The 21,731-nt window shown below is 43.9% G+C and overlaps 1 protein-coding gene across 5 annotated transcripts in view; it reads right to left on the bottom strand.

Annotated features, from left to right (window-relative positions):
* Positions 1-21,731, bottom strand: part of CRIM1 (cysteine rich transmembrane BMP regulator 1) — a 189,182-nt gene that overhangs the window by 59,336 nt on the left and 108,115 nt on the right. For 4 of the 5 annotated variants that reach the window (XM_058683020.1, XM_058683022.1, XM_058683024.1 and 1 more), the window contains 3 exons: positions 20,354-20,475; positions 13,251-13,433; positions 10,379-10,576 (listed from right to left, as the gene is read on the bottom strand). In XM_058683020.1, coding sequence (XP_058539003.1) covers positions 10,379-10,576; positions 13,251-13,433; positions 20,354-20,475 — 503 coding nt within the window. The remainder of the gene's footprint in view (positions 1-10,378; positions 10,577-13,250; positions 13,434-20,353; positions 20,476-21,731) is intronic. The other variant, XM_058683025.1, reaches the window with a different exon arrangement.

Here is a 21,731-nt window from a genome sequence, read left to right as displayed (position 1 = left end):
CCAGCGATAACATGAAAAGCATCTGGGATGTGGGTCGGTCCATGACATCCTTTCATATGGTCTGGTAAGCTTTGGAGCGTGTTAGTGACTGGCCACTGGCGCCTTTCACGTTTGCTGAGTAGCAGTCTGATATCATTGTTCCACATTTTCACTGTGTCCATGGTGTCTCGAAGAGAACAGAAATCTCTTCATAATCAGCTTACCCAGTGTGAGTTGAGACAATGGTTCTGTGCGCCTGGCTGACCCCGTTCTTCCTCTCTCATGACGGGGGCCTTGCTGGATCCTTGGGGAGGAGGGCAAATTCATTACACTACAATATGGAGTATCTGCATAGCTTTCCCAGTGGTTTTGCCATTTTTAAGTTGCAAGAGGATACAGAAGACCCATCTCTAAAAGCTGCCTTTGATGAGCAAATCTTCGTTTGATCAATCTCAGTGTGATCTAAGACATATGTCAACAGTAAGAGACAGTTCAACCAGTACTTTCTTAACAATGACACTGGGGGCGTTTCACTCAAATAGTAACATGCTCACTGTCTCTCTTACAGGACTGTAGAGCAGCCCTACTGAATTAATCTGGCCTAAATCTCCATGGAATCTTTCTAAAACTTGGTTCCCAGAAAGCATGAAAGAGTCATGATCTTAAAAAGATCTGAACTTGCTGATCCTACTCAATCTGCAAGGCCTAGAGCCGCCCCAAACTGTTTATTATCTCTAAGCATGTTTTTCGGTAAAATTTTTAATGGAAGAGAGACTCCCTGAATTGGTTTAGAAAGGGAACTGACATGCAGGGCAAGAGCTTTCCAACTGAGATGAAAAAGAACACCATCTCTTGTCTTCCCACTGATGGCTCCAAACCAATGGCTCCAGGGCCACAGTGCAAGACAGAGGCGCAGGCAAATGGCAGGCACCGCATACCTAAACGCGCATTCAATACACCTAGCCAATCCCAAAGCAGATCCAAAGCGGCCTCAAGTTATATCAAGCATGTATACGTTTTTAAAGTGAGGAATGGAGGGCCAAGGTAAATTTTACGCAGAAAAGAATTTCCTGCAGCCAGGGATGAGGTCAGCACCCAGAGAGCATGCTGCGAGGTCCTGCCTGGTTGAAGAGTCACGTGGCTCACAGACTCGGCTCTCAGTGTGCCCTAGCAGCCAAGGCGAAAAGTCAAACCCAGGGACCAAGTACTTGTTGGTGTGAGAAGTTTCGTGGGGATTCTTGGTTGTGTTTCACAGCGGTGATGCAAAATAAGAGCTGGAGCTTTGTACTGACTCTTATTTTCGACTGGTGACCAGCTAAGTGCTGGGGTCTCTAGTGGTCTGCACGTGCATGAACTGGCTTCCGTTTCAAAAAGACATGATGAATCCAGCTAGGCTCTCAGGCGTGAAGCTAAAATTGTATCGTGTAAATTTTATGTGTAAATAGGTATTCATTCTGCAGCTAGAAACGGTAGGTAAAAATTTGGTCTAACTGCTAATAATTCAACTCAAATTAAAAAAAAAAACAAACTGTGTGACATGACAAGGCATCACCATCCCCCATTTCTGCCAAATTTCAAAAAAGTACTCCACATTCACTATGGCTTATCGCCAATGGAATTTAGATCCAACTGACGGTAGGACCCCTGGACCGAAATGTGGCAGTGCTGGGTCCCCTGGTAACAGATTTCCCAGTCTGCACGCTGACGGATATGGGGAGTACCTGGGGGGTGAAATGAAAACATGTGGGTGTGGTCTGGACCCCTGCCCTCTCAGCAGCCACCTCTCCTGGAAGATCCACAAATGGCCAGAGGACATTCTTTAATTTTTTAGTAGACATTTTCACTCCTGCAGGGTTTTTTCTTTTTACAATAATACCGCAGCATTTTATACACTTGAGTGACATTTTATCTTCAACAATCAGACAGACACAGCACAGCGAATACTTCTAAATAGGGCCTCTAGAACAATTAATTCACCGGGTAACTCACCATCTCTACAGCTAACCCTCATGTATTAAACAATGTGAAATCGTTTTGTTCTTGTAAGTTAAACTTGAGACCATACAGTGACACAGTTTAAAATGGCCCAATCACAAGTGGAGTTAGAGAGTTAGCATATTAAATCGTGTAGGAATCACTACCTCTTTTAAAAGAGTTATTTCTATAGGGAAACTATTTTAGTCTAATTTATTTGAAAATATGTTTGAATGGAGCACCTGTAACTTCAGAAAAACGTGATATACGACCATTTAAATAAATGCTTCTAGCCCCTAGAAGTCATAAAAATACTATGTAGTAAGTGAATTGATTTTTTTTTTTTTTTAATAAACACACCAGGAGTTATACTTACAAATAAGTGTTATTGCTAAAAGCCCTCACTTTCAGAGGCTATATGCTTGTGCTGAAATGCTATTCATGTTAAAATTCTATTTGAAACCTCTTCGGAGTTGCTTTCAGAGCAAATTACTATGTCATAGAAGACAAAGTGCCTTTATTTTACTGTCACTTTTTGCTTCCTCTGAATGATTTTACCCAGGTAGATCATCCACTTTTTCTCACCAGACTTAGACGTGAAAGACTCTGACTATTTCCTAGAGTCTGATAAACCTTTGAAGTCAGGGGTCTGTGAAGCTAAAGACGTTCAAAAGCCTGTGCTGCAAGCCCCAATGCCAGTTTCAACAGAGGAGTACCAAAAATATTCTGAGTGACTATATTTCTGCAGGAACTGTACAGTTTTCCCACAGAACTATTCTGAAAGGAAAAATACTTCACTCGGATGTGTACATTTTGCTACATTGAAAAAGAAGCTCACTACTCTATCCTTGGACCTTGTATTGGTCTTAACAAACAAGCTTTCACATGAAAAGTGCTGTCAGGTGCTTTAAAACAGGTGTGTCGAGGGGGCGCCTGGGTGGCGCAGTTAGGGGTCCAACTTCAGCTCAGGTCATGATCTCACTGTTTGTAGGTTCGAGCCCCACATCGGGCTCTGTGTTGACAACTCGGAGCCCGGAGCCTGCTTCGGATTCTGTGTTCCCCCTCCCTTTGCCTCTCCCCCACTCACGCTCTGTCTCTGTCTCTCAAAAATGAATAAACGTTAAAAAACAAACAAACCAGGCGTGTTGAGACCAATCCATTCCCTAGAAAGGAGGTAAACAGTTAAGTGCAGCAGAAAATCTCCAAAAAGCTAGACAATGTGATTATTACTTAACATGGTGAATTCTATCAAGTGATAAAAAGCTAAAAGAAAACCAATTCTGCTACATCAGGGTCAATGGCTGTGTACCATAAAGAAAATGGGATCTTTCTTTTTAAAGTCCATGAGCCTTTTCTGAAGGGCATGTTTCTTAATAACCTTCATTAACTTCTGTTTGGTTGCCTAAGAGTTGTCTCTTATCCAAAAAAAGTTTAACACAGTCTCAGTAGAGATTGTGTTTATTTAAGCTTGTTGGAAAAACATTCCTATCATTTCAAGAATGACTAAATATTTTTCATTCACATAGTTAGCATTCCAGACTATGTTTTCCTGCCTCTGTTGATTAGATGAAAATTAGCAGGCCCAAGTCTGAACTATTAGATTCAATTATTATCTACGCAGGAAAAGGATGAGACACCCAGCAATAATGCCCTTTTAGGTATGGGAAGCGGAGAGCAGAAGACGTGAAGAACAGCCCCTGGCAGGGAGCTTCAACAGGAAAACGCTTCATAGCTACGACTGCTGAAAAAGCTGTAAAATCAGAGGCAGAGGTTTTTCTAATCACGCATTTCACAATCAGCTCCGAACAATAACATTCTAATGTTATTTGAAATACCTAAAGCTATTTTAAATTACCAGAGAAAAAAATCACAACACTATGAAATTCATCCAGGAAAAATTTCTGATGGTTTAGGTTAAATACCTACCTAGGTCAACACACAGTCATGTTCCCTGCGTCTGTTACCCAACATACGACCTTATTTGGTTGATTAAAAAAAACAAACAAACAAAAAAAAAAAAACAAAAAAAAACAACAACAACAACAACAAAAAACAACCACAAAAAAAACCCCCAACAACCCAGACTGTGCTATGTTTTAATTTCCATTTATGGAACTAGTTTCCAGGACACTTAAGAGTTAAAGGATGGAAGAGCATGCCTAACGGTCTTTGAGATATTATGAGTATCTTATTATTCTCGGCCTACTAATAATAGCATCGTATATGGCACTGAAGCAATACCACCCATAAACTGAGTTTTGATCCTTGTTTGATGTATCAGAATGTTAATATCATGTGACCCTGTGGCATCTTTGACTTCGCTGCCTCTTGGGTCAGCCAAACTATGTTTGATTCCATGCCACAGAAGCAGTAGCTTAATCATCTGAGATACTATTCAGTGAAGAAGTTTTATGGGCAGGGCTGGAAACATTTTTTCTCGTTTTAAGGAATTCCCACCCAGATACGTGCCTGGTACAGACTTTTCTGGCAGCCCAGTAGAAATTTCATTTGAAGGGTGGCTTGATTCAAAAGACACCATCAGCATTTATGGGAAAGAATATAGTGCTCCTATACAATTAGGATTGACGAGGAGGCCGTTATGTCTGCTAGCTCACTGACCTCCAGCCCTTTAGAGAGGAACACAGCAGGCATTCTGGTGGGTGAGCTGACGTTGCAGTGGCTTACTCCATCCACACAGGTCAAGAGAAGCCTAATGCTCTTCAACACTGTCTCAAGTAGGATCAGGATTACCCAAGTAAGAGATCTAAGACAGCCAGGTACCAGGGAGAAAGATAGTTGACTGTTTGGCTCAATCACATGTTATCCCAAGTTCAGAGAATTAGGAAGAATCAATGCAAAGGAATCTCTTATTCTTCCACTAGAAGAGCTGGCTTACTCCAGGTAAGCAGAATTATTAGGCCTGGCTGAAACTCAGCTCAGTTTCACATAATAACTCTGCAAACAGCACTCATTTTAAGTTTTTATTATGGAAAAGATTTTTTTCTGTTAGTCTTGAAGTAGACAGAGTAACAGGACAGACCCTTATGTACCCATTATCTAGCTTTGATAAGCTAGAAATAACTCTTTGATATCCTGAGAGAGGAAACAGATTTGCTCTTGTTTCAGAGAAACAGAAACAGTAGAAAGAAACTAGCCATTTGCCCAACCACAAGGATGAAATGTATTTACTGGCAACCTAAGCCATAATGTTGAATATTACCTTATGAAATATTACCTATGCTGTTCCTGATTTTTGATAAGTGATACTCTGGGTGTTGGCTCTGAAATCCCCCAGGTCATCAAAGCCAACAAATCCTCCCAGCAGGAGACTGTGTACATGGGGCCTGAAGGACACTCAGGTCACAGAGGCCACCTGGGTGGGGTCCAGCCATAGCCCAAGATGAGACAGCAGACTGGGCCCCACATCAAGACTTCGAAGTAACAGTGAAATTCTTATCTCTTGCATCAGGTGGGGCAGTCAGGCTGGCCTCATTCATACCTGTTCACATTTCTTGCATTTTTCTTATTGGGTCATCAAGTGCATGTCATATATACCTTGTAGCCAATATTTCCCTCCTCAACACCTATCTTACCTTTAAATATAAAACAGATTTTTTTTTTTTTTTTAAACAGAAAATGGTACTGTGTCCTTAGGGTCCCTCTGACATTAAGAATCAGCATAGGCACCACTTATATCTGATATTACTGGGAAAAAGTTGAAGTACTTTCAATATTGAATTGCGATGTTAAAAAAAAACGTAGTGAAATAACAAGGCAGGTCTTAAAAGCAGTACATTCAACTTGCCAGTGAGCATTAGCCTTGTGGGACTCTGGACACAGGGGCTAAACTGAAGAGGGAATAAACCACAGTTTACAAACCAGTGATGAAAGAGCCCTGTGGCTGCCCTGGGAGGGAGTCGAGAGCTCCGTGCTCATCAGGAGGACGCGTGGTCAACTTGAAGCTAATGGGTCCAGCTCGCCTGTAGACATCTGGGCCCATCGTGTGCCAAACACACTCCATCTAACACTCTTGCTTCCTACTCTCAAAGTGTATTTTCAAACATAGGCATTCTTTTTTTTTTTAAGTTTATTTATTTTGAGAGACAGGTAGAGAGCATGCGGGGGAGGGGCAGAGAGCGAGAGGGAGAGGGAGACAAAATCCCAAGCGGGCTCTGTGCTCAGCGCAGAGCCGGATTCAGGGCTTGGTCTCATGAACCATGAGATCACCAGCTGCGCTGGAGCCAAGAGTCGGAGCCCCCCAGGTGCCCCTCAAATATAAGCATTCTAACATTGCTCTTTCTTCATCTGCTCGGGGTCAGCATGTGAGGCTCTGGTTACAGAAACCTCTACCAGGGTCTGCCCACAGTCCTCCTCCTTCCTTAGCTCAGGAGGAGGTCTGTAAGAGGAGTTTGCTTGATTTCCTACTCCAGGCTCTTGCTCCCTCCCTGCCTCACTCGCTCATCATTTATTCATTAACAATTTCTGAGCACCTACTTACGTGTCAGGTGCTGTCTTTTGGATTTACAAAATATGATAAATTCCCGGCTCGTTGGGGAGTAGCCTCTTTCAGGCTACTCGTGGACCTGGAGCACCATGTGCGGTCTCAGAGGCAGCACTCCTGAGCGGTCCAGAGCCAGGGCTCTGGGAACACACTGGCCGGCCAGTTTCGAGCTCTACGACCTTGGGCGAGTCACATGACCTCTAACTATGGGTCCCGTGATGATTAGGATGGGGCTAGCAGAGGGAAGTTGTGAGAATCAAAGGAGCTGATGCCCTTAAAACAGGCTGTCTTTGTCGGCGTGCAAGAAATGTTAGCCACTGTCATTAAGGGCTATAAATGAGAGGACACAAACGGTGCCAGATGCCGAGGAAGCCCTCACTCTGCCACCTTTTCTGTTTTCAGTTTTTAAGGAGATAAGGACACATCTTCCATCTGTACGCTTAAATTGCATTGCAAACGTCGTACGCTATTCCATTCTCTTCTATCCTAGCTCTTTAACAAGGGCGAGAAAACTAAAATCATGTGATTGAAGAATAAGAGGAAAGGAGGAGAAAAGCCAGTAGAGCAAAACCTGAGAATACAGTCAGTTACAGACTCACACAATGGGATGGCTTATCTGTATACCTGAATTGGGTGTTGACAATAACTTGGTAAGACTCAATCACGAGAGTACTTAAGTGCCAATTTAAAAAGCACTTAGGTACTTGTGAATTGAGTTAGCTATCAAGTAACAGCCTAGTCTTGAAGGGCCCTAGTTCCCCTGTCCTCCAGGAGTAACCAAGCGCATGGCATTGTCACTTGGAACGTACAGATCTCTAGTCACAACAATGTTTGTCCCAGCTGTAGGTCCTAATACCTAATACCATATGTGGTAGTCTAGTAATCTATTTAGAAAGAATCTCAAACCACAATCTCTGTGTGGGCTCTTTCATCTAATTTCAGGCTCTGAGTACCCTGGGACTGTAGCTAATAGGGTGAGGGCCAACATTTGTTATGCAATTGTGCACAGAGGAATTTACTGTGTACAAACTGCATAAATACCAGTGTTCCTGGTTTCTCCAAGTAATCGTGGCTGATTATTACACATTAACACCTTCCCTTTTTCTTATTTCATCTAATCTTTTCGCTATTCTGAGATCACTTGAAATTCTGTTTAAATATGCTGCTGAAAAAAATTGTTTTCAAATAGTTCCGGAGACTTTCTCAGGTCCTATAAACTAAGCAATAAGTTTCATTTGCCTTATATTATTTTATAAGTTTATTATTATTAATATGTAACCTTCTGGTACTCAGTCTTAAAGTTGCATGCTCTCTTTTGATCCCATAACAAAAAGAATCTGTCTGTCTTCCTACTACACCTTAAAAGGAAAGTCACTGGACAGCAAGCATAATCTTATATGAAACTCACTACTTAAGTTAAAAACAAGAAACTCAACATAACCAGTCAAGTTCTCTGAGGACTAGAAAATGGAGCATGGTGAAGGCTGGATGCAGAGAGAAAAGTGCTGTAAGGAGAAACCAAGGAATTGAGGGCAGCAAAGCTTAGAGCTTGAAATCAAGGTGCTGAGTTCTGGGAAGGAGACTGTCTGGACATGAGACTTGGGAAGGAAATCTGTTGTAACTGTCAAAGGCATCCTTCTCCTGCCCCCCACCCCTGCCCGAGCTCCTCAAACCAGGGCAGGGGAGGGGGGCAGGTGGGAAAGGGTGGGGTAGGAGGGGGGTAGGTGGGTAGGTCCAGAAACACCCGGAGTAGATTTCAAACCACAAATGACCTCCTCCTCTGTCACCCCACTCCCCCTGACATCGGGCCAAGAGCCAGAGATGAAGAGAGACGAATAAGAAAAGTGGCAATAGGGGCGTGAGTAAACAGACGACATCTGGGGGCGTGGGAAAAATGATGGAACGTAGCCGCATCTGACAGGACTGCTGTGTATCCCATCACTGCTATATAACGGCAACTGACCTTGGAGGGAATTACCGAAATCTCACTCAACCTTAATTTCTTCATCTTTAAAACAGGATGATGTGGCCTTCAGCACAGTGTTGCGTGTGCATTAGACGACATCAGGTACTTAACCGCACAGTACCTAAATACGGGCATGCCTTTTCTCCTGGTTTTGTATAAAACAGTCTAAAATATTTTCTTTGACCTTAACGAGGAGTTGTCTCTCATTTATCTTTGTGTCCAGTGCCGCATTTGGACAATCAGAAGTTCTTAGTAAATTTTTTGGAATTAACAGCTGACCAAAACTATCACTCTTTTCTCAAACAGTGGAAGGTTAGATCACACCTCCACAGAGATGTGAGACCAAACTCTAACATTCATTCCCTCTCCAAACATCTACATGCTGTACAAATAAATCAGTCCTTTTCACACACACACAGATATTCCCAGTCACTAACAGTTTCCCTTGTCTGTCACTATGGTAGGTATGCTAATGAATGCAAAAGGGTCTGTCTTCCCTTCATTTCCTTTTAGACGAAAGACCCTATTTTTTTTGTTGTTGTTTGTTTAAGAAGATTTTTAGTCTTATTTTCAATTTATAATTCAGGACTCACGAAGTTAAAGGATTAGTGTTTGTTAATATATTTAGGCTTTAAATTTCTCTCAATGTTACAATGCACATATATGTACTTAAGGATTTCAAGTCAACAGCGGACTGTCCCAAATTCTCAGGGAAAGATCTTCCCACCTCTGTTTCAGCCAGGTGCCTTTTCTCACAAAGCCAAACCATATACCATCACACGTATTTCCGTCCACTCCTTTTTCCGGTGCTGAAACACTGCCTTCAGGGGATGGGAGGAGTGTATGTGTGAGGGGTGGGTGATTTCCACAAAACTGGTCATCTGGAAGCTATAAACTTTTGGAGTGTGGCAGCTGCATTCTGAGCAGAATAATGGTGAGGGAACTGGTGATGTCAATAGACCCAGAGTCCTCCCCTTAAAAATTTGTATGATTTTTAAGTTCTTTATAATTCTAAGCCCTCAGAGGTTAATAAAGCTGGTCAGGAAAACTCTGAAGTCTGAGTTTCTTACAATCTGGGTAGAAGCAAAAGACTTCTTGATACAGGACTTAGTCAACTTAACTGAATTTCTGAAAAGACCTGTCAGTTCCTTAATAGCTGTTTTAAAAAATTCTAGAAGGATCCATCTTCAACATGATCCACTTTAGTTCATTTTACTATGCAAATGTGCTTCTTAATGATGGATTCTCTCTATTGGATCTGTCAGTATAAATATTCGCTCTCTTGTCTGTACTAACAGACACAGACAGAGGATTAAAGCTACCTTAAGGGTGCAGAGAACCTTCCCAGGACGGGGGAAATGGACTGGAATAGGGTTTGGGGAAAGACCGTCCCAGAATGCCTCGGGCTCCTCTCCATTAAACAGGAAGAGTGAATGCAGGCAGCCAAGACCAAAGTCAAAGCCTCAGGATACTAGAAGCAGAATGGATGCTCAGAAGGAAGGCAGTGAGGAATGCAAGTTGCCTTTGACGGTTCCAGGCTTTCCTTCTAGCCATCAGGACTCCTGGGCTCATGGAAGCATCATAACTCAAACACACTATGCTTGAGTCACGGGTCTTATCTCCCATTCTGTTTTATTGCGTTGACCTTTGGATGGCTAATTAGGCTTGAAGTGAACTGAACTGAAATGTATATATTCTTATATTGTAAAGAATCGAGATAAGCATATTTGCAGCAGTAAAAAAAGAGAGACCAGGCCATTCTCATTGCAAGTTTGCAACACTTGCCCCCAACTGATTAGTTTGGGCCCGTAGGGGGAAAAAAAACCAATTCATCTGCAACTGGTAACAGCATGAAGTAGACATGACGCCCGAGGAAATAAAAAACAAACAAGAACATACTGGCAGAAGCTGACCCAACTGGAGGCATCCGCCAGGGACTCAGAATCAACAAGGCTTACCTTCGCACACAGGGCAACACTCGCCGGGCACTTTGACGGGGTTCATGCAGCTCTGCCCGCAGGCTGTCGCCACGCAGTGGGGCTCCCCATTGATGCACTGGCAGAACGTGCAGTCGTCTTCCCGCCACCGGTCTCCGTGAGCGCGGATCTGACCGCTGGCGTAGCAGCCGGCAGGATTATTAAAAGGATACACTGGATCTAAATCAAAATGTGAGCTCAGAGTGAGATGGAGGGCATTCTAAATCTTATCCCTGCCTGCACCTGGAGACATTTTTCCCAGGTGCTAGTCATCAGCAGTTCTTTTCCAGCTGTGATCGGCAGAAGCTCGGGCTGCATAAGGGGTCTCCAGGGGGGACATGCAAAAGCAGCTGTCATACTGAGTTCATGTCCACCCATCCTGACACTGCAGACAGGGCAGGGGATCTGTGGTGTAAAAACCAACGTGCAGGTGTTACCACTACATAAAGTTCCAAAACTCGGTGGGCAGAGCTGGGGGTTGGTGACTGCAAAACATAGGTCCATTTTAGGCTCTGACAAGGTCTTCTGAGTTGTCAGCTTTAATGTTTAATCATACTTCAATTTCATCACCTGTAGAGTGGGGGAAATAATGCCCCCGTCCAACTCAGAGTGATGCCGTGACTTCTAAGATGGACTGAAGTCTATCTCGGGGTGCCTGGAGGTCCACGTGGACAACAGTGAGGAGGACAGCAGGAATTTGCTGTGGCCTTGTTTGAGATGAGGCTGGTTTAGACATACAGTGGGTGGCTGTTTGTGCCCTGGAGGAAAGGCTATGAACTTAGGCTATTTTTCTCCCCGTGAGCTGGGTGGCCAAGCAGCAGCCGAGGATGGGGAACAAAAGTAGCCAAGGCTACTGTTAAAAACTAAAAAATGTCTTCTGAGGTTACTGACCAGGACATAAACACTGCACACAAAATCCCCAACTACTATCATAATGAGAGCAACCAGATAAACCACTCAATCTTCTTTTTCAGAAACACGTAAAACCTGGCTTCAAAAAGTAAGGGCTGCTGAGTGGGGAGGAAAGACCAGGCACTCATGAGTTTGGTCCTCTTTAGTCTAAAGAGGTAACAGGGCGTTATAAGAAAGTCAGAACGCCAAAAGTTAAAATCATGCAGTCACAGCTTTAGAAAGTCAGCCTGCCAGAAAGGGAAGCAGCCAAGAGACCTGAGCTAGATAAGACTTTATAAATTTCTTCATAAAAAATATTACACTGCATACTTCATTTCTACTCTGAGCCTGGATCTGAATTCCAGGAAGTGAGACATAACCGGATCTGTGCCCAGACCTCTCATTATGATTATTACACAGAGGTTCCTATCTGTGTTTTTACACCACCAACTGCTATGTAGTTTGAGAAACTATTACAAACTGGGGCCAGCTAGGGAACAAATCATTTGGGAAGGATAAAGGTTTGACGTGACTTTTTAAAAAAATTAATCCACAACGACACTTCTAAAAAGTGAACCACCTTTCTCTTATGTCGGCTAAAATAATTGCTAAGACGGGAAAGAATTTCCCTGGTATAAACAATTGTTCAATGTTAGGAATGTAGTTTGTATACTTTAAACATTTTCAGATCTCCAATATTATGTGGTAAGTATAGCTCAGACACTGAACAGGACCGTAGGAAGACAGAAAAAGGTACAGAATGTGGCGTGGCATTCTGTCCTCTTTTTCCTGTGCACAGATAAAGGCAGGGTGGACTTTAAGTTGTTTTTTTTTTTAACGTTTATTTTTTATTTTTGAGAGAGAGAGAGAGATAGGGTGCACAGCGGGGGAGGGGCAGGAGAGAGGGAGACACAGAATCTGAAGCAGGCTCCAGGCTCTGAGCTGCCAGCACAGAGCTCGACGTGGGGCTCGAACTCATGAACCATGAGATCATGCCCGAACTGAAGTTGGACACTCAACCGACTGAGCCACCCAGGCACCCCAAAGGCAGGGTGGACTTTAGACGCAAGACGGAAACGTCTGATTCCAGACTGAGGGTCTGTGACCCCGTCAGTCCAGACAAGAAGGCCCACGTCACCTTGGGCCAGAGTGATGTGTTCACACCAGAGACACAATCAGGTATGGGGGTATCATAAACTTAGACAAATGACTCTACCTTTTTGAACTTCAGTTTCCTAAACCTTAAAATGTGCGGGCCATAGTGAATGGATATTCAGAATCATTATTCTGAAATGTTCACTATTTACAAATAGCAGAGGTGGGAGAGTAAAGCCTGTTGGAGAAACATGAAACTATTACTTCTTAGAGGGATGAAGGGATACAGAGAAAGCAGACCCTGAGAGCCTTCTGCCCAGGGCCATACCTGACACTTGGCTGGGCTTCAGCTGGTGTCACCACCATGCCACACAACCCCTCTCTCACCAAATACACATTTTCAAGGAGTAGAGTCCTGACCCGACCTGCAGGGCTGTGGGTGTGGAAAGGAGACAGGGCAAGCTCCCCTCTGAGCTGACTGGCTGAGATGGTCAATGATCAGGGCTGGCTTGTTCCAGCTGAATAATCTGAGGAAAGCAGGGGGTGAACTCTGACGTCCCCAGATCTTGCTGAGGAACTTCTGGAATCAAGGGAGGGGGGGAATGGATAGCACTTCCGGGAAATCTCATGTCGACCTGTGTAGAGAGGTGGCCCACTTTCTACACCCAGGGCATAACTTCCCTTGGGGAGACATCTCATGCACTCCTCCTGACATGATCAAAGTCCTGAAAGATGGGCCATGATGTCACAAAAAGGGAACTTCTTCAATTTTCTTCTATTTTTGGGTGAGACTGAATTGTGTTGATTTTGATATTAAAAGTCTGAGCCATGTATATGCTTATTAACCTTAATGAGCACCTTCTCTTACCCTCACACACTGGGCAGCACTCTCCTTCGGGCACATAGTACCTCTCGCAGTTCAGCTCACCACACTGGGCAGTGAAGCAGATGGAAACACCCCCTTGGCATCGACAGAACCGACAGTTGTCCATTCGAAACATATCTCCGTCGTTATATTCCACGTTATTGAAGACACAGGCTGGCTTTGTTTCTGAAAGGAGTTAAAGCAAACAAGGCATATTCAAAGTCATTTCTGGGTGGTGCCTTTTGTTCTTCAATCAGCCTCTAGAAAATTCTGACAGAACGTTAGAATTTGATAGAAATTTACCAAATTGATATAATTTGTACAATGAAAACAGTAAGGCAATGCAAAATACAATTAAACAAAGTCAGTTATCTTCTTGCCCCAAGGAACTGAAATTCTCCTGAACAAAAATCTACACCGACTTACCCCTACTCCAAACAAACAAAGGTAACCATCTGAGCATGAAACTCACATATCTGATATGTGCTTTAAAGACATTATGTGTATTTTGCTAAAGAATTCTCTGCGTCAAATAAACGATCTTGTCTCCACATTAGGCTCTGCTCTGCCTCAAAAACAATTTACTTAAGGTCTTTTGGAGGTGATGTTCTTGTGTTCTTTCAGTGTTCGCTCCTAAATTATTTCTTCTATCTGGGTTAATAATCCATAGTTTTAACAGTACCTGGACTTTAACAAAACACCATTCCCTTTCTTGGAAACAACCTAAATGTCTATGAACTGATGTTATGAGAAAACAAAATGTGGTATATCCATACAATGAAATACTTCTTGGCCATAAAATGTATGAAGTTTTGATACATGCTATAATATTAATGAACCTTGAAAAAATTACACTAATTAAAGGAAGCCATTAAAAAAAACCCATATATTATATGATTCTATTTATATGAAATGCCCATAATAGGGACATCTATGGAGACAAAAATTGGATTAGTTGTTGCCTAGGTGTGGGGGTGCTGGGGGCAAATGGGGAGTGACCGCTAATGAGCTGGGAAGTTTGGCGGGGTCGGGGTGGGGGAGACTAATGAGTATAGTAAAATTGATCGTGATGATTCCACAACTCTGTGAATATTCTAAAAACCACTGAACTGTGTAACTTGGTAAACTGCATGATATGTGTCTCAATGAAGCTGGCAACATAAAAATATTCCCAAATTGAAGAAAGTTCTCCTAGGCTGAAGTACCCTGTTTAATAAGGTGGGGAAAGCTAGATTATGATACAAGCATCATTCATGGGCTCCTCTGAGCCAACATCATTTGATATGTCACCTTGCATGTTTGAAACTTTTAAAGAGACTTTCACCGCATTTTAATTTGAATGTATTTGCACCTGGTTTATACCTAAGGACAATGACTTTCTCATTCGAGTTTATAATAGTGCAGTGGAGAAGACAGAGCAAGTGCTAATATCCATTTCTTTGATTAGGAAAATGAAACTTAAAGAGATTAGGTGACCTGCCTAAAGTCACTTGACTGGTGTGAGGCTGGCTGTGCATCTGTGTTTACACAGGCAGCAAAAGTGCAGGTCTGAACCGAGTCCCTACTGCTGGCTGTATATATGATTTCTTTTTCCAGAAAACTAATATTGTGTTACAAAGTATCATCTCATTATAGCTCAGAATTCTTCTATATGCTTTCAGCCAACATACTAATCTGAGCAGGGAATAGAAGGAACTGGGCAGTGAGACCACAAGTTCCAAAGTGTAGAAAATGGGAGCGCTCTTGCAAATCAAACTTGCATGCTGTGCAGTGAGGTAAAATACTGTAACAAAATGCTGAGCACCCATTCAAAATGAAGGGACAAAAGTATAAACCCATCAATATGAATTACTTGGTTACATTAATCAGCCAAATCCACCATCTGCGTGAAGCTACAAATCTTGGTGCAAGATTTGAAGTAAGTGAGGAGGGAAGAGTCTGGTTATGAATAATGCCGCTCCAGATGAACCAGTATTTTTGGTAGGGTGTGCAGAAGCTTAAGCGGGCGGGGACGGGGTTGATGAAGGATTTGGCAGTTAGGGTTCACTAGCTAATGCACAGAGAACAAGGGGGGGTGGGATCGAGAGAGACGGGGAGTCCCCCAAAACACAGCCTAGAAAACATAATGAGTTCTCTAGGATAAACACCCCACCCCCAGCCCCCCCCCCCCCGGCCGCACGCGCAAGCGCGTGCGCACACACACACACGTCCCATAATGAAATTCCTATTTGATGCTGAGAGAAATTTATAGACGCTCTTCAGAAAAAAATACAAATAAGAAGGATGGCAGTGATCTTTGAAGAGCAGTGACCAATTACTTCCTCACCTGTAGGGGATATAAATGTGATCCTCGGAAGCGTGTGGAGATTACCACTACCTCTGTAAGGAACAATTTAAGTGGTTGTGGAAATGAAAAATAGTACAAAGAAATAATTTACTATGGAATTTATAGTTCTCAATGCAGAGATGCATAAAAGTGTCTTGTCAGTGATTTTTTGTGTGTGTGTTGTTTCATGTCTGCCCAATTAAATTTTATATTTCTTAGTTATGGAATCTTCTCTTTTCTCTTTAATATAGTCCAGAACTCCTGAAAAAAAAAAAACCCAACAAAACCTGATAGTTGGTTAATAACCTTTACTGCCTGCCAAATTACAGTGATTGGCAGATGGTGATAGGTATATAATTTTAGTAAGAGAAGACTAAAATGTAGAACTTTTATATCAAATGTGAAAGTGGAAGAAAAGTCCAAATAGATACACTTCTGTTGCTTTTTCCCTTCAATCTCTCAGTAGGAAAAGGCTAATACCTTGCCTCTGGTCTCATTTCCCTGGCGGTGAGCTATGTAGGAAGGCCAGTGGGTGGACCGCAGAAGCCAAAAGAGAGACAACCACACGTCAGGAAACATCTGAAAATCTCTCCATATGTCAACAGCAAACTGATGGCCCACAAAGACAGGGTACATGGGGTTCTACAATACTGAAGGGAGAAAACCCTTTTCCATTGGGGGAAGACGTGTGTGTGCCAGAGCAGGATAAGGAAAAGGGAACCACCCTCATAAGGGAGTGCCAAAGGTAGGATCATCACTCTTAAGGAAGAGCAGCTTGAGAAGGCCCCAGGAACACAATGGGTGCTCAATAAGTGCCTAGTAAGTGAAATACTTATTCTCTGAATTACGGTAGAAGTAGATATTATACCTCTAGAAACATTACTGAGCATTACTGGTATACAGACAGTGGGTTCTCAATAGATGTTGTGTATTCATTTTCAACTAAAAGACTGCAGGTCTGAGTTTTCTAGACCCAAATTTTACACAAAAAGCAAGCCAACTCTGGGGATGGCTCTCCCACGACTGGTCAATTTTACGGTTTACTGCCTGATGCTGGCAGAGGCAGTTACTGGCTATGACACTCAAACCAAGATACTCTATTTTATTCAGATACGCACATACAACTGATCATATATCTGAGCAACCTTCCATATTCTATGCTTGAGATTTCAAACCCAAACTCCTCTAAGCATGAGGTGGGGAGGGGGAGGGTGCTCGTGTAAGACGATGGAGTGCATTACAGCAAAATGGAGAACACGCACTCATCAAAAAGAAGCAGAGGCCACCGCTCAGTTCCAGCTGACTGAAGATAAAACTTCTGTCTGTGGGCCCGAGCAGGCACAGAGCTGCTTCTTGAAGGAGACTTGAGATTACTCCAGGCCTGGCTGTGGGTCATAGTTCCAGGTGATGAACTTGATGACTTCTAAGTTTCCATCAAAGGAGCTCAATCATACCACCTGTTCCTTTGGTTTCTAAACAGGGCTCTTGTTCACCTAACACCTCATAAGTCTTACTTTTGGCTCTCATCAGAGAAGGCGTCACAAACTGTCTCGATCTGGTTTGCAACTGTCTAGTCCCACCACCGAAACCGAACCGAATCAAAGAGAATGTTTGTGAGGAATGTTCTCTCCATCTATTCATCCAGGCTGATGTTTTCAAAACTTAGGAGTTTGCAAATTCTCTGTGAATATTTTCCATCTTGTGTTTTCACTTTAATACTTAATCTTAAAACACACACACACACGGATCACCTAGATGGCAGCTTAGGAAACTGAGTGGTGACATGCTGTCTCCATTTCCATACGTGGGGTTAGGTAACATTCAACCCACTGTCCCCTCAACTGGGGTTTCTAGAACTATTCCTACATTGTTGGGGGAGGGGGTTCTCAAAATCTGGGAGGCAATGCTCCAGACATCTAGATTCCAGCTGTGTGCCGAACTCATCTCTGAGAACTGCTTTCGCTGAGTTGTATTTGAATATGTGGCTTTTGCTCTGTGTTGAGAAGAGCTGTCGCAGGAAACCCGTGTCTGTATTGGTGGTGTGAACGGGACTGAGGACGTGACCTACTGCATCAGCCAGTGCCTTTCAAATTTCCAGGTGAGAAGAGAGTTGCCCCCTCCAGTAGGTTCTTTCCTCTAAAAATAAGACCTGCGTATCTAACTCTATCTCCTTTTTTCCCACTTTGACGGCCAGGAAGTTGGGAGCCTTGCTAATGTTTAACCCTGGCAATTAAGCAGACAGACACTTACAGCCTGCACACCTGCGGGCGCTTTCTTCTTTTCGGTTTTCACTTTCAGCATTTGCATACAACTTTATGGTTCTCTCTTTTCTCATTAGTATTTTCGTGTTATGGCTTTTGTTCTTGCTATGAAGGTGCCTGAAATCCTTTGTGGATAAGCAAAGCTTTATATAAATATAAATAGACCTCTGCTGTTCTAAGTGGTGACAAGGAGTGTTTGATATGTCATATCCTCTAATGATGGCCTTATGACAACAGTAAGATTTTCCCAGGGCGCTGGGGGTGGGGCCAAACACACACACACACACACACACACACACATGCACGTATCTGCGTGTGTGCATGTATGTATGTACGCCTTAAAAGAGGTAAAATACAGACTTTTAAATGTTATTGTGTAAGCTTATGAATCTTCCCAGCATTAAGGTTTCTAGCCTCATCTACAACTGAACGACTAAGACAGTAATAGAGACGCCATAACAGGACAATGAACAAAAAAGCAGAGATCACCCAGGTTTGTGGTGGCAGGCAAGCGTCACCCCCTCAAACACTGAGCGTGTTTTGTCATCTCTGCATTGTCTCGTGGCAGATGGCAAGTCCTATTCCTGGAATGACAGCTCTACAAACAGCGAGGCTATAAACGAGAGCGGGCCCCAAAGATCCATCCGCGGCCGCTGAGGTGGGGGGCGGCCATTAGCCGTCTGGTCACAGCACACTGGGTAAGATGGAAGCTTAATGTCCTGATAAGAAAGACACGACGCTGGATCTCTACAACTGAGATGCAAGGAAAGAAGAAAGGCACTCCTCTTCCTGGCCCAGAGGACACGACAGCAAATGGTATTTCCAGGGGACAAGTGACTTAAGATTAACGTCCAGGGAGGGCAGTGAAAGATGGAGGGTCCCCACAAAGGAACCCCTCTCTGGGCTGGTATTTAACAGCCACCTCTGGAGGGAACTGATATGACCCGAATCTGCTCGCTCACTCCCCCAAGACAACCTGGACACCCACAGACACAAGGACAGACCCTCTGCAGGTTCAGGCTGGAGAATGAGAGACAGACATGAGAGGACTGGCTGAGTGAGGAGTCCTAGAAGGAAGCACATTTGAGATGCTAGGAGCCCAGGGTGAGGAGTATTTGTGCCAAATGGCAGAAGAGTTAAATACTCGCAAAATGTCCCCTACGATACGTAGCAGTACCAGAGAAGAGGCTTTGCGGTTTGCTGGTGTTTAACACACACGACTAGAAGTGAGGAGAAGCACTGAGAAGAGGCTGCTTTCTCCACATGGAGCTTTTTCTACACCTGTGCTTGGATTCGTGAGGTCTGTGAGCCAGGAAGCTCATCTCGCCTTCTCTATCCCCTTGGAACGTCCAGACCCGGGTCTGTGGGTGTGAACGGGAGGTAACACGCAAAATAAAGACTATTTATTGCAAGTGCTTCACAAGGGGAACCTCATTTAAGTGACTGTTATTCACTCCACTTGACAGATGTGGAAACTGAGGCCCACGGAGACCAAGCGATGCCCAAAGTTACACAGCCGGTAACTGGGGGAACCAATTCTCAAACCGAGGTCGTATGGCTCCAGTCCACGTTCTGTCAACCACGAAGCCTGACGCCAAGTGTCTACTCAAAGCAAAACAAACAAAACAACAGGCGGCCACTGGACTGAAAACCAAAGGACGCAAGGACTCAATTTTAATACAACCTTTTCATATGGGGAAGGGCAGGCTTGAGGGAGGGCAGACATTCTTCTGAACTCTGATTTCTTAGAGGCAGCAGTTAACAGGGGGGTTTCTGCAAGTGCGATTTTGTTGTTTTTGTCCACATGCGCCTTCATTTTCCTCGTGTCTAGGCACTGACTGAATAGTGCTAGCACGACTGACATTTCACTTGCTTGACTTTTATTCTTTGTTTTCCTTCTAAAAATTCTGAGGGAAGGGCATGTCTTAGGTTCTCCTCCCTTTCTAGCATCTAAATTCAATAAACACCATGTCACCAAACGCCAAGCCCTGTCGTGAAAGGTGAAAAGGAGAAGTGGATTCTATTTGAAGGAATCTTGTGACTGCAGAATCCTTTTTCAGGGCCATAAGGCTCGAATCAAAAGCGGCCAATAAGAATGACCTAGCACCGGTCAAAGCCGTGCTCTCTACGTAGGAAAATACTCGACTTGAGGAACGATGCCTTTTCTGTGTCAAGTTGTGGTGGCTTCAATGTGGCGTCGGTTACACAGACTAGCTCCTGACAGCAGTGGTAGTGTGGTCACAGCTTCCGCGATCCTTTTCCTGATCTCCTCACGTTTCTGTACTACCGAAATACAGCCGAACGTGACAGCTACAGACAATCTGTGCTTCCACTTTCAAAATTCTCTTTCTGATGGACGGAATGAGGATCCCCTTCTCCTGACTCCCTGTGCTGCTCTGAGAGATCCCAAGCCGACCTTCCTCCTGAGTGAGTGGCATGGAGTCCCTGAATGTATGCCCCGCCTTCCACAGGGCGGAAGCGGCCAATGGAACCCTCCCTCCTCCTGCACCCCCACGTACCATTAACACATTCAAAGACATCACAGCACTTTCCGGGTGTCCCATCTCCACGAGAGACTATGCGAGGGGTGGATCCCACCTCACACACGGGGAAACCACATAAGCCAGAGAGACACTCGCATCTGAAACCAAAGAAAAAGGGAAGGAAAACCCCATGAATAAACAACAACATAGAAGTCGGGAGACCACAAACAAAGTGGCAGTGGCTGTGGCAAACGACACTGTCTTGCTTATCTGGGGTCACTGGGGGATGGGGACCGGGTGCTAACATAATTTGCATTCCAAATAACTGAGGCACATCTCCTTAAAATACACCCGTGTTTTTAACTGTAACCATTTTGACAGAAATATTCCTAAAATGCATTACGTCATTTCTTACTTAACCAGACCAGCATAACAAGCATTTCCTTGATGACGCAGGGCCGTGTTTATGTGTGTACATTATGGTGTTATTCCATAAACCAGTGATGCTCGCGTGGGCCAACACAGAAGGGGGCTCCCGTGGTAAATGGCCCTGTGTTCCTGCTTTGTTGCTGTTGACCTTTGGGTGTTTTTCAGAGATCTTTCTGACCCTTCTTTCTGCTATTAAGTTAGTAGCTCTTGAGTCTCTTTTTGTCAGTGTGACTGGGTCTCGGGGTACCCTCATCTTTAGCCACATTCATTTGTAATTATGCATAACATGAGAAACGGATGCTGATGGAAGACTGAGGAGCTCTTTACAACGGGCATGAGCTTTAGTAGGTGGACCTGTGACAGTTACTTGAAAGCTGAAAGCCTCATTTTGGGGGATCTTCTAAGCCACAACATGTCCATTTATCTCAACATGCATGAATGAGGTGTTCAATGAACTGCAAGCCCACTCTGCTGGCTCTCACCCTTACTTAAGTTCAACTCTGCTGTGAAACCAGTCTAAACGTAGTAGAAAAGTAAGAGGTGGGTATATGTATGAGGTGAGCATAAGAGGAGAAAAAAAAGTCTACTGCTTGCTGAAGCCTGTTACAAAGAACTAGGCAGGGAATGAGCAGCCTAGGGCCTTAGAATACAAATGGAATAAAAGGAAGGAACAGCTAGCCTCCGGCTCCCCCCCACCAACCCCCCTCCCCCCCCAGGGCTCCCCTGGGGATGAAAGGAGGGGTCAGAGGGCAGAGAGGATGACCAAGGAAGTTCCCAGGTTGATAGGAATAAAAGGAAGGCATCCTAAAAAGAGACATCCTCACAGGAAGTATGTGGGTACTTATGTACAGTGTGGGGTCAGGATCAGGGGAGGGGGGACGCTCCCAGCAGGGAAGAGCGATTAACACACTTGTTAATTTCAGTTTTTGTTTCCCCCCCCACCTTCTTGCTTAAGCGATTGTTTTGTTCTCCTATTGTTCTTTGG

This window comes from Neofelis nebulosa, chromosome 9 (assembly GCF_028018385.1).
Source record: "Neofelis nebulosa isolate mNeoNeb1 chromosome 9, mNeoNeb1.pri, whole genome shotgun sequence".
Taxonomy (NCBI): Eukaryota; Metazoa; Chordata; class Mammalia; order Carnivora; family Felidae; genus Neofelis; species Neofelis nebulosa.
This window is presented reverse-complemented; position numbering and strand designations above follow the sequence as displayed.